Consider the following 14,033-nt stretch of genomic DNA (forward strand, 5'->3'; position numbering starts at 1 on the left):
TCATTTTCTATAATAGAGGGCAGCAGACAATCAAAACAATCATCAAAATATATAGAGGGCAGCAAATATTACGACATTATCACAATGTTTCTAATCGTATTATTAAATTATACATATCATCATTTAATCATTAGTGGTAGTCATCATCATTTCTCTTTTATTCCAATTTTAAATTAGAAATATAAATAATTTGAATTTATTTTTTCTAAAATTGTTAGTTTGTCGAAACTACTTATTTTATAATTGTTTTGTTTTGTTCAAGAACATAAATAATATAAATTTTAAATCGGATGATACTCAATTAGGCCCATGTGGCCAAATCTATAGGAGAAACGACCAGGTTAAAAATAGGCCAATTTTGGTGAAAAAAACCATTAGCTATAGGCTAGCTCATACTTTTTTAAACGATTTTTTAACCTCGCCATTTTCCAGTTGTTTCGTATTCTATGACACCCACAGATCACAAGTCCTCTGCAGGTTGACAAATGTCGAAAATCTTGTGAAAACGACCAGGTTAAAAATTGGCCAATGTTGGTAAAAACTTTGAGCTATTGAAGCTCATACATGCAAATGCAAGAGTGAAAAAGAGTGCTTATTAAGTTTATCACTCCAATAGACTGATATAATACATAGATCACAGGAGGTTTGACTAAACTTCTATTTTCAATTGACTGGTAAATATGATAATACTAAAAGTTAGTCAAACAAATTGACATACACATTAAGGTATAAAAAATATATAGGGAGGTGTACCTCAATGGTCAACAAAATAACATCGAGATTAACATTTTTGACTGCGTATAGCAGCATTTAAAACCAGACATGTTTTTTTTTTTTTTGTTTCATTTCCTATAGATAGAAGTCTTCTGGGTGTGTGGCATCTGTGGTGCGTTTGGGTTCCATGTGATTTTATAATCTTGATGAAATTTTTTTTTTTTTTTTTTTTTTTTTATTGCTTTTAACATACATAAAACAACATAATATAATATAATGCAATATTACAATACACAATCTCATCTTCTAAAAAAATTATTAGCATTACATAATCCAAAACCAATATTATATACTGTACTGTAATATAAAATGAAATTAAAATTAAGTAAAAATTTAACTAATATATATATATATATATATATATATATATATATACATAGGCAAATGTATGCACCCCCCACACACACACATACATACACATATATATATATATACATATATATATATATATATATATACACATACACATACACACACATACATACATATATACATATACACACACATACACATACATATATATACACACACACACACACATGTACAAATAAATAATAAATAAATAAATAAATTGATGAAATCATGGGTTCCGTGGATTAAAATACTGTAATACTTAGGTCTTGATCAGTATGACCAGACCGTAGTCTTCAATATTGAATCCCTGTAAAAGTTGTTGCGATAAATCTACATTTCCGTTATTTATTCGACATGCGTGTCTGGCCTTTTTTAATATTTGTATTTGTTTTATCTTTGTGATACGATGCTAATGCTCCGTATGGTCAGCCTCTAAACCGAGCATTTTAGGCCTATCACTATGAATTTGTTTAAATAAATGTGGTACATCTTAACACCGTTTATTTAACATCCAAAAACCATTAGGATGTGCACTGAGTTTAAGTACAAATATCATGAATGTCATTCCAAAAATTGACAAGGCCATTTTATTCAATGTTTCGCTTTGCTTTTATTTAAGTATCCATAAACAATGTTGAAATATTATATGAATTTATAGAGTACCCGCATAGCAAAAGTGAGGCGGATATACCGTCACATTTTTTACGCAAATCCAGTCATTAGCGGCGCCCTTCAGTTTTCAATACTGTGAGCGATTTTCACTCGTTTATCCAGTTCACATTCAGACGTACAGGGCGCCTTTCTGTTAAGTAACCTATATTATTTCTGCTAAGCAAAGATCTTGTTTATCATTAATCACAGTCCGGTCATACGACTCTACACTTTTGTGTCTGTTGTTTTATTATTTTCATTTATTTATGCCTATTTGTTTGTATCTGGGTCATCAATATCTACTACCACCAAACGGGCCACCAAAAGAGGTTATGTATTCACCGTGATGTAAAATTTGGCAGAAGTTTTTTAGATCCAGCAGCATGTGGCGCCCCACTGTTTGTATTCCCACCATGCAACTCTATCTTGTGTTTTAGCTGATTTGATTTGTCTGTTTTTCTTATGAAGTGCGATGCTTGTAAAAATGTAATTGTAAAACAAGTACTAGTAAATGAACTTCGTTTAAACTTGCGATTTATGTAAATGAAACTTACAAATGATTGATGACTGTGTATTAGCTTATTTCAGAAACATTAAGTTTGTTAAAGTTCAATCAAGTATCAAGACAGTTTACACATAGATTTTATAACTGTAATTGTACAGCCATCGTATCAATTTTCTATTTATATTATAACCACTTAAGTGATACAATAACTTGGTAAGTATCTCAGTAAGTTGGCATGATCAGTTGGTCCAAACCATGGTACAGTATAATATTGAGAACGTCCACACATTCAAAACTAATAAATATGCCCCATTGGTTTCAGACATCCTCGGCTCTGGGTTCAAGGTCGATTTTGCTGCTCTGGAAGTGGGTTCTAGGGGGTTTATCTCTGACGACAACAATACACGCCTTAAAACTATCCATAAATATTAATTGTCCTATATCATTTAAGCCTTTTAAAGAAAAAATTTCAAAAATTGCCTTAGTTTCATCTTATAGCATTTATTGCGCCAGAGATGAACCCACCTGGATAAACCCGCCTCTATTCAACATCTAGTTTCGCTATTTCACTGCCTTCTGGCCATGCGAACGTCTGGTCCTCGACGCTGAACTATCTTATTGTTCTTTTTCCCTCCGTGTTTCTTTGTTTTTGATGTCCGAATTTGTTTATGACGTTTTTGTCTTGTGGCACCCCTGCATGTCTTTTTAATTCGACAAGTCTGCACGTTTTTCGTTTCCTTTTATTCACTCAATTTCATATGAATTTTAATGTGTTTTAATGTATATTTTTAAAGAATAAAAGTGATATAAAAAAAATTACATTTCAAAATATACTACGGTACTGTTTTGTAAACTTAGATGTGTGATGTATTATGCAAAACTGATACCTCCATGAATGAAATAACTTTCATGCATCTTTAGTTCCGTTTATTAAAACATATTTTAAGTATATAGGCCTTTTAACCGAAACTAAATGTAAAGAAATGTGCACTCAATGAAATCTCAAAAACACTTTTGCCTGCTTTCGGAAACTTGACAAATCAAAATATCACTAATTTTCAAACAATGAGGCCTATATTACATACCTAATCACATATTCTGTTTATTATTGCTTTCGTTCATTGAAATGTAGGCACATATAAAATATTCAAAGTACATATCATTGAAACTATAAAAAATAATGCTATAATCATTCAATAAATAAGCAGTTTTCGCCGCACGATGTTACCTTAACGTTAACGGATAACATCATAATTAATTCATTTTGCGTTGCGCGGAATAGTTAATTTCAGGAGTTTACGAGCTCGACGTACGTTAGATACGGTTTGCGCGCGCATGCGCATTTCGACTTGTTTACAAAAGGGGCGGAGCTATCGCGCTGCATGTTGGGTACTAACGTTAAAGTTAAAGGTTAACGTCGTGCGGCGAAAACTACCTAATGATTGATTTTGTTACGACACTATACATTAAATTCGTCCATTAAAGGGAATGCATTGGTACATTTTCATTTGTTCTCAGCAATCAGAGCGGATCCAGAATTTTTTTAAACAAAAGAGCATCAATTTCATATGGGCCTAAATGTAACATAATTATACACATACATAAGTATCAAAATAGGCCTATGCATGATTCGTGTTCAGGCCTATATGATGTTACCGAATTGTAACATTTAGTATACAAGGCCTATTGTCATTTTGTACTTTCTTTTAAAAAAAAGATGGCAGTGACAAAATCGGAGGAGGGGGAATTCTCCAGGCCCCTCCCCTAAATAATCCCCTGACAATATTTTGTTTCAAAGAAAATGAAAATAAAAGAACCTAACCGAACTATGCAACATACGGTAGGGACGTACGTCAAGCTTTCAGAGTATATAAGTCCATGGTGCATACTAATGATATAAAGGTGTTTGATGTTTGAAAATTTGATGATCCTCATTAAAAAACCAATACTGTACACTATGAAGAGTCATAACCGCAAGGAAGCTTAGAGCCATAATCACTCCACGTCACATCAAGCGTCTGTACATGCAATTATGGGAAGGTCAATTACACAAAATGCTAAATTATAATTTTTTAATTGACAATGAATATCATGAAATTAGGACTATAAATCAGATTATATAATGACCCGTGACATCAACTTGCATATCTCTCACTAAAAAAAGAATATGAATCAAAACTTAATTTTAATTACGAATTTAGTTGCAAAATAAACTAAGTTAAAGGGACATGCGTTCCATAAGCTGGAACTTCGAAGTCAATTGAAATAACCATTTTGCAAAATGTCTAAGGTAAACTTTCGATGTCTGAGGATCAAATTACATCCAATATCATTCTAGATCTATTGTTAAATCTCTCCCTAGGCCAAACAGAGGGTGGACCTTTCTAAAGTGTCAATCAACAATTGCTGACCAATCAAATCAGGAACATGATTACGCGCAAGATGAAAAAATGCACGTATTTGGCATGTCGTTTTGTGGGACGGTAGCGCTTAGAGAGCCTGTCCAATTTTAAGCCACATTTACACTAGACACAATTACGACACGACAACGGCACGATACAGATGCACGCAGTGTTGAAGAATTCAAACTACGCGATGATATTATGTCGTCATGTCGTAACCGTGTCTAGTTTAAATGTGGCTTAAACTATCTTGTAGTTTAAATTTCGAATTGATATGTCAAGGTTCAAGGTACAATAATTTTTCCCTTTCTATTTCTTATAAGAACTTAATATTTTTGCAATTTCAATATCTCAACATTTTTTTATAAGGCTAATAATATAGGCCTAATACACTTTTTATATAGCGCATAACATACTGGCGACATCTCAATGTACTTTTGCACAATTTAAAAAGTATAAAATACATTAAAAAAAGCATTCACAAATCAAACAACCATTCCAATTTAACACAATTTCACAAATTTAAAATGCCATATAAAGCAATTTCACAAGTTAATACAATTTCAAATTATTTTATTATTTAATTTTACATTTATTAATTTTTTTTTATCAGTAAAATACAAATCGATAGAACAATAAAATACATAATTTAACCTATTCACAATTCTGTCAATTTATACAATTCATTAAAACAACATTAAATACAGTACATCATTTGTAATTACGATTTTCTGTACCATAGTTTCTGTTTTTATATTTTTACTGATTGGCTGCGGTTCCATTTTTGTTTTATACCGAAATAAATAAAAAAAATAAGTAATATGGTGATTACTATCATGCTTGCTTATTATTATACTAAAACGGTAATTGTAAGATGCAAAGAAACATCGTAATATTATTGTATTTTATTATATTCCCTGACCTTTGACATACATGTGCCGTAGACATGGCACTTAACAATTCTCTGTTTTCCACAGAACATACGGTACACTATTTTTCAACACAACCGAACATCTATCTATCTATTCACAAAGGTGTTATATAGCTACTGAACGTGTTTTACTCTTCACATAGATTGATACTTGAATGACTAATAGTCGAAGTTAGAGTCTCATATCATATCGACGGCAGAGAATGCCTCATTCTTTACACTGTTTTCTTTAATTAAACGTTCCATAAAACGCTACACGTGTGAAAAATAAATGACCTGAACCAGCATTATCGATATGAGGGAATATTGAATATTATAAGTATTCTCATGTAACATGCAATATTGTAATACCAAATTGGCGATATGGTATATTACACAGATCTATGGAGAGTCACTTTAAATAATAACGGTGAATAGGCATAACTTATAAAAGACAAATAAAATATAGACTTAAAAATTCGATGTTTTCATCGTCATTACCGTGTTTTCTTCATTTTCTATGGCGAATCTCTACTCATTTTAATTACAATACGAGCAGTGGCGTAACGCAGCTCTCGTGCGGCGGTCCGCAGGGCCCTCGAATTTTTTTAATTTTATTTCTCTGAGTGCTATTTACAGCCATTTACAGGTGCCGTAATCAGGGTCAGGTGCCCCCACGCTCAGAAAGCCTCATGGCCCCCAGCCCCATCGTTACGCCACTGAATACGAGTACATAGCATGCAATGTTGTTCTATAGTAATGCCATGAAATACTAAAATATAAAAAAAAGAATAATGATAATGGGAAAGTAATGTCTATTAAAGAGAAATTAGATTAAACTATAATAAAATATCGAAATTATTTATGGAAACATTGCGAACATAAAATTAGTTTCTACATCTCTACAACATCAGCTGTCCTATCGTCATAAACTCGGCCTCGCATGTACGGAGATCCGTGAATGATGGTGAACTGTGTACCATCCGGTGAATTTGTTTTCGAGCTGCGCATTGATTCTGATGCGCGCGTCCTCATCTGTTCGTCCTTAACTGTGTTGGTAGCGTGATGTATGTATAGGTACATAGCAAAAACACCTGATATCTCGCTCATCGGGAAGGCCAAAGAGATAACGGCGAAAGATGCCGAGAAGTAGTAGGAGAACACTTGTTTACCTGAACGCGGTGTGTTTTCATCCACAGCGTGGTTGATAGAAGAACAGAATATAATCAGGCTTATCATAATAAATAAACCTAAGAAACAAAATTGGAGACATACAAAAAAATACCCGTTAGATTCTGAAATCTTACTTTGTATGTGAATTATATCACAGGCATGATAATTAATAAAGCCCTATCTAAAATCGTACGTTTTCAATTTGGTATTTATAACTCTTTCAGGGGCAGATCCAGCTTGGTAAGGAAGGGGAGGCGAACGTGAATGTGCGAAATAAGTAAGAGTCCCAGAGAAAAGCGTCCCTAGTAGGGGTGAAAGAGGGAGAATCGCCCTTAAACCTTAAGCAACTTCTATCTAATGCCGCCACTGCTTTTCTTTAGCCATTAGCGGCTTTAATATATTTATAACGTAGGCTTAGATCATTTTCAAAACATTGCTGCAACGCTGACTTAACGATATAAAGTTCAAAGCGTAGCTTATATTTCCATGGTTAAAGTGTGTTTTGGTCAATGAAACATATTTTATAGCACTTGCATCACGTTTATAACGAAATTATAATATTTTGTCAGCATTTTGTGACAGAAGCCACTCTGTTTTTTAACACCTATGTTTGTGATTCCAATGTATTTGAACTTCTGACGTTTAAACTGTGACCTAGTCGTATTTGTCTACCATCATGTAGCTACTTAATCCATAGGCCTACTATAGTCCTACCAAGACCTTGCTACAGAAACTCGGTTAGCATTTAAAAGCGGCTTTGCTTTTATATTTTCATGCTTAACAAGAGTTCTTGCGGCTGTAACCACGTTAAAATAATGTCCCTACCTGAAATAATAAATATTAATCCGCCGATAAAAATCCAATGACGACGACTAGATGCAAAGCCATCAGTTAATCCAAATGTCGCCATTGCACAACCAATAGTCATAAGGAACATCCCAACAAACAGAAGAGCTGTTGTCCGGCGAATGCTCTCTAATTGAGTTAAAATGAAAAACACACCACTGGTTAATTAATTAAGGATACACAATATAATATATACTGCTGTCTCTTATACACATCTAGATGTTGTGTGGCTGTGTGTGTAAGTATGTATGTGTATGTGTGTATATGTTTGTATAAATGTGCATGTATGTATTGATCGTCTGGGCCTATGTGTATTGATATTATTATATATATTCAATTTATTCGTTTCGCAATCATTTAAGTCCCATTTATAATTTCACTTGTTTTTCTTCCTAACCATTATAAATTATTATATATTATATCATACATTTTATATTGCTGTTTCTCTAGGGACGGCTTAACAAGCTTGTGAGCTACAGCAATTTTAATTGCTTTTGTTAATCCTCCTTATATTTACACAGTTTTATTCTGTATTGTATTTTTTTTATAGTTTAATTTAACTGTATGTACAAGTTGTATTGTGATTTTTATAAAGGCTAAATAAAGAATGAATGAATGGTTATAACCACGTGCCTATGCTTAATATGCTAATATTGTATTGAAATACATTTGCTCGCTTATATAGATTATTACTGTTATCTCACCTTCAACATTAATACAGATTTACAATGCTTTCCACCGTACTGATTTGGTATCGAAAGTGGTTTAAATCATAGATATAACTCGGTAAACCATGGCGAATTATATCAGTGTGAATTAAATTATATAAATTATTCCTTTTTTGGCTCAATAATAAAGTTACTTCATGCCAGTATTTCTAAAAACTTTAACCAAAGATAGTAGAGATACAAGATTTTTCTGTGGAGAACACTCTTGTGTTTCTAGTATCTTTGCTTTAACCTTAAAGGCCAACTCAGACAACCGTCGTACGACGCAGCCCGACGCGATTTGTTGTCGCGTCGGATCTGTGTGAGTTAAACGCAGACGCGATGGTGTGCGTCGGGGGCAGTCGCGTCGTAGAATATTAAACATGTTTAATATTTCTCACGACGGCTTAAGACTGTCCCCGACGATAAATCGGGTCGGGCTACGTCGGCCGACGCTGTCTGAGTCGGCTTTAACCTTTACCAAGAACAGCAGTATTGACGTTTGGTGCTGGTGACATAAATTCAAAGTTGATATAAGGTATCTTGGCGCACTCGTCTATATTAATTGAGCCTGAAAAATAAATAGGTCAGACTTCTGTCAAAGCGAGTATCAAAATTATATGCTTGCAATTAACATACCGGTATCATTGTATAAAGATTCAAGAATAGAAATATAAAAACTTCTTTTACCTCAATAATCAGAAATATCGGAAGTCCAACATAACTGAATTGAAAGCTAAATATCTTTAAAGTCTTATATATGGAGCTCAATCTACAATATTTCTATGGCAAGCAAAACATTTTACAAATACCGTACTTATTCGAATAAAATCCCAGGGGCGTAGACTTATTGTTGTGAAGGGTTTTTGAGGGGGCGTTTATTCGAGGGAGGCGTTATGTGTGGTGTACTGGATACGTAATACTCAAATAAATGCCCCTTAATAATTCTACTCTAATTAACACATAATTTTTGTCAAAATGTTATTGCGTGATCATAAAATGTAATTCTACTGGAGTAAAACATTAATTGAATATGTATAGAATGATGTTTCCATAGTTTCGTTTACAGTAAGTTAGGGGGTGTTTATTCGAGGAAAAAATAAACGGGGCATCTATTCGAGGGAGGCGTTTATTCCAAATAAGACTCTGTAAGGGGCGTTTATTGAAATAAATATGGTCACAACTGTCATTCATAAGTTATATAACAATCCAACATATCGTGTGATCTATGACTTCTGTAATAAATATAAATATTTATTTTATTTTGTACAGGTACCATAGTTGTTTAGTCTTATAGCTTATTTAACTTTATGTAGATCTATGTGTATCCGATCTCCACTGAACCCTCTGGGAGAACTCCGTAATTACTTACTCCAGTTATAGAACAAAGATGCAAAACGATATGTGCTGATATGATAGAGATATGAAACGCGAGAACAGAGTTATAATTACCGTTCTTTAAAATGTGTGATTCCGTAGGTGTGGGTTCCTCCGTCACTGTGTCGTCATAATCTGACGTTTTCCATCTGTTTCGATGAATCCAAATGTGTTGCACTGAGAAATAAGAGAGAATGATGAATAGTCTGAACAAAATCGGACCTAATCGCGACACTGGGACCGACCGTGACCCTTGAACCAATCTGCTCAGGCCGATAGTGTGCAGACCACTCTGAACGATTTAGACATTCGGAGCGATTGTGCCCCTCCGACTGTGATACTAGGACCAATCGTTTTTTTTTAAATTTATTTTTATTATTTTTTTAAACGTGTCTTTCGGCCGATCATCCCATTCTAACTGATCTTGCCATTCGCACGATAGTAGAATTTGGATCGTAACACTCGTACCAATTGTGACATAGTTTAAGACATTCTGACCGAGCGTAAAATACTTGGATAGTGCCGTTTTGACCAGACCGATTGTGACATTTGTTATACTAGTCGGTATAACAAATTAAAATAATCTAAAAACGGCAACATGGCAAGCAAATGGTTATTAAACTTCCGCTGCCAAAATACAAACACGCCATGGTAGTTTCTGGCTTAACTATAGCTCCAGTTTTGTCAGTTGAAAGAGAGAGAAAGTGCCTGGGGTTAGATCTGCGCATAACTGTATACGTCTCTGTGGTCTGCGGTATGAAACTTGCCTTGAAATCGAGAGGCTACAGGTTCGAATCCTGTTGAAGGACTGCTTGATGCGATTGTAACATCGCATGTCCCAATTCGAGCACTGTTGTTATCAATCTATTTGTGTGTATGCAAGTTTGTAGTACCGGTATATCACAGAGCCTATACATCATTTATTGTAATTATCAGATATCAAATAAAAATGCAATAGTTGCAAAGCCAAATAAACTTCCCGAGGGAATTATTGACATTTGGAGACCGACAGAAACAACGTCAAACAGTTAGACCCATTGAGATTCAGACAACAGTAATTCACTGTTAAGGCTGACTAATCTTTTGCTGTCAGTACACTCATCAATACTTTAAAGTGGCTCTCTCATGAATACGTCATAGACGCGCACGCGCAATATATTTAGCCAGCGTGCGTGCGCCTACAGGCAAAAATGAGATTGCACCCTTTACTCCAACCAATCGCATGATGGAAAACCCAGGATAAGTTATTTTAAAAGCACCGAAGAAATTTTCAAACTAACCACTTTAGGATTGGATTACTGACATGTCAACATTGTTATGAGAGAATCCATTTTACTGTATTATTGTGTAAATATTGAGGCAAACAAATACGGCACGGATACATTCTTCGAAGTATCCATCACATTGCTACATATCTCACCTCACTCACCGTATTATTTTTATTATTCTTTATGGCTATAAAGTAATAAATCATTTTTATTTCGAAACACTTTATAAAACACAACAAATTGCACAAACAATAATACGAAATTGAAAAATTGAGCATAGAGAACTGTTGTACCTCCAATCTATATATATCATAGGTTTCATTCTTCTTTTTTAGAGCTATACTTTTATTTGTTTGTTTCGTGCTTGTGATGTATTATTTTTATATAATTAGAGATCTGCATTAAGGATACACAATATAATATATACTGTCTCTGATTATGTAATCTTTTCTGTAGTCAACTTTCAGGTTTATATTATTGTGTTTTTGAATGCGCCATCATGGCGTTTGCCACTTACGTAAAATCATTTCCTGCTATTAATTGACCTAAATAGTATTATTAATATAAATGTACACTATAGTAAATCAATCTTCTGGAATGTACATTTTAATGAAGAACGGATACGTACCGTATCTATTTATTATAATTAGAAATTACATTATTTATTGATATCCAAAAGAATATCTTTCTGAAAGATGAGATATTGCATTGAATTGCTGTATCCTCAACCATCGCGTCAATGCTTCTCAATTATAGAGCAGTTGAAAATTATGAATCTCATCTTCCTCGGTTCACGCAGCATTCTCTCTCTAGAGACGAGGCGGCTTATTATCGAAGTCTCTGAATAAAACATCTCGATAAATCGCCATAACCAAACATATATGTTGCACATTAAAATTACAGCAAACATGTGGTACAAGCATTCCATTTACATAGCATTCCTTCGCTCTAGATTATTCACGTTTGATAAAAGATAATTGTCAATATTTTTGATGGAAATATGTTTTCCGCAACTGTAGGTTGAACCAATCTTAGAAGAAATATGATAATTTTCTTGATGAAATAATTAGATTTTTTTTTCTTTCTCCGAACTCAGCGATGAAGAAGGCTCATATCCCATTTTTTTTATTATAATACTGTAATTATTGAAGGCATGAAGTGCTCGAAATACTAATATCCGGTATGTACCATTACTCCTCGTGCGGTTTTAAACCATCAGTAGACTTAAATTAGTAGTCCAATTTTTACTGTTTATATAAGATGTGTATAAGAGACAGGGTACCATAGTTGTTTAGTCTTATATTACAATTTTAAAATACAAAATTTAAACAACTTCTATTGCCTAAATAAAATACATATTAAACTTAAACTGATTTTTTGCGGTTGATTCGTGTTCTTTTGTGAGATAACACTCACAAATGGCACCATGAGAAAAAAATATATTTATGAGAATGACAGCGAATTTCCTGTGACGAAATACACTTAAAAAGATATTTTGGTGATAAATCTTACAAAAATTTAAAAATTCAATTAAAACATCAAATTGTTTATTTTAAAAAAAGTAAAAAGTAATTATAATTAGCATATTCACCATCAAATTCAGTTTTCGCTGATAAACAAAATATTTCCTACAACTTTCTTGAGATAAGCTCAGTTCCAAACGATCGCTCACCCTATCGGCGACAGGTGTCGGGAAGGTTGAACCGGGTTCAACTTTGCCGATTGCGTTGCAGACGAATCAGGGTGCATTGCTAGCTACCCTGAAGCATTCGGGAAGGTACCCCCGATTCATTTGCAACTCAATCGGCAAAGTTAAACCAAGTTCAACCTTCCCGACAATTGTTGCCGACTGTTGCCAATAGGGTGAGTAATTATATAGAAACCGAGTTTCAGTTGCCGAACAGTATCAGTTTTATCTGTTATATCACGTGTATTTCGTCTATCATTTCCTTTTATGTTTCCATTACATAGCATAATTATTAAGTGACATACCTTCATATGGACAAGCCTTGAAAAGACCTGCATGCAACCTCACCCACGCTTGAAGTGTGGAATCGGGGAAGTCCCTTTCATAGGCGAGTTCCTTTGTCTCAATCCAGTAATCGCTAAACAGTCCAGCTATCAGTAAAAAAACCGTTAGGTACCCCAGACCCAGCATCGCCATCGTCAGCAACGGCTGCTTCTTGGACCCCAGGGTTAGCTCTGGTAACTTGCGCATGCTGGTAAACTCTTCTGAAGGAAACAAAGTCATCGTAAACGTTAATGTACGCCACTTTGAAAATGATGCTATATATAGTGCTGCAAGATTTTTGAAAGAATATATACACTTGCAGGCGATCCAAGAAAGACTGAATTTAAAAAAAAACCAGTAAAATGTCATTCTGTATAGTTAAACACGTGGTATGAAAACAAATGTACTGTCGTATAGGAAGATTATTAACCGCCCTAATGTATGGTTGTTAAACTAGCCATTGAGAAGTAACGTTCAAATTGCATCAGTGGGACGTTAACGAATGGGAGTTTAATAACACATAACATCACTACGACTGAAATATTAATAACGATAACATTTATTGATCGAATTGAAATAAACACCGATGTCTTCTTTATACCTATTAATCTCACTATTGTTAGCTTATTACACCTAGAACAGCAATATACTCTACACTGACCCATCACACGTTGGAAAGTTGACTTTACTTACCGTTAGCTGATGCACAAGCGAGTTAATCGGTGTTACTCCTCGAGAGGCCTTATTGGAACTGTCGATATAATTACTCCAGAGACGTTCAAAGAAGATGGTGAGCAGTAAATAATAAATGAAGCGAGGTACTGTATAATGAATTTTAATGAGCGTAGAAAATCAAGGACTCAGCACGAGAACTCATACAACAGAATGACGGTGACTTTTTGGAAGGTTAAAAAAGACATTATTTATTAACGCTCAACGTGTAGGTTAATGGTTATTTCAAAATGAACGTTCATTGTGGTGATATTTCAAGAGCAACATGTATCCTTGCACACGTTGTTTTATATTAGTTGAGACTATTATAGGCTCAACTTTAT

The 14,033-nt window shown here is 34.1% G+C and overlaps 1 protein-coding gene across 1 annotated transcript; it reads right to left on the bottom strand.

The window, feature by feature from the left end:
• Positions 1-3,194: 3,194 nt before the first annotated feature.
• LOC117102439 lies at positions 3,195-13,822 on the bottom strand. The gene is made up of 6 exons (XM_033242700.1): positions 13,672-13,822; positions 12,960-13,199; positions 9,775-9,876; positions 8,804-8,893; positions 7,595-7,744; positions 3,195-6,846 (listed from the first exon to the last, which is right to left on the bottom strand). Exons 2-6 carry the CDS (start codon positions 13,183-13,185, stop codon positions 6,491-6,493), a joined length of 924 nt encoding a protein of 307 aa, XP_033098591.1. The 5' UTR covers positions 13,186-13,199; positions 13,672-13,822; the 3' UTR covers positions 3,195-6,490.
• Between the last annotated feature and the right edge of the window lie 211 nt (positions 13,823-14,033).

This window comes from Anneissia japonica, unplaced genomic scaffold (assembly GCF_011630105.1).
Source record: "Anneissia japonica isolate Jap-2015-1 unplaced genomic scaffold, ASM1163010v1 scaffold284695_len391863_cov200, whole genome shotgun sequence".
NCBI classification, from domain to species: domain Eukaryota; kingdom Metazoa; phylum Echinodermata; class Crinoidea; order Comatulida; family Comatulidae; genus Anneissia; species Anneissia japonica.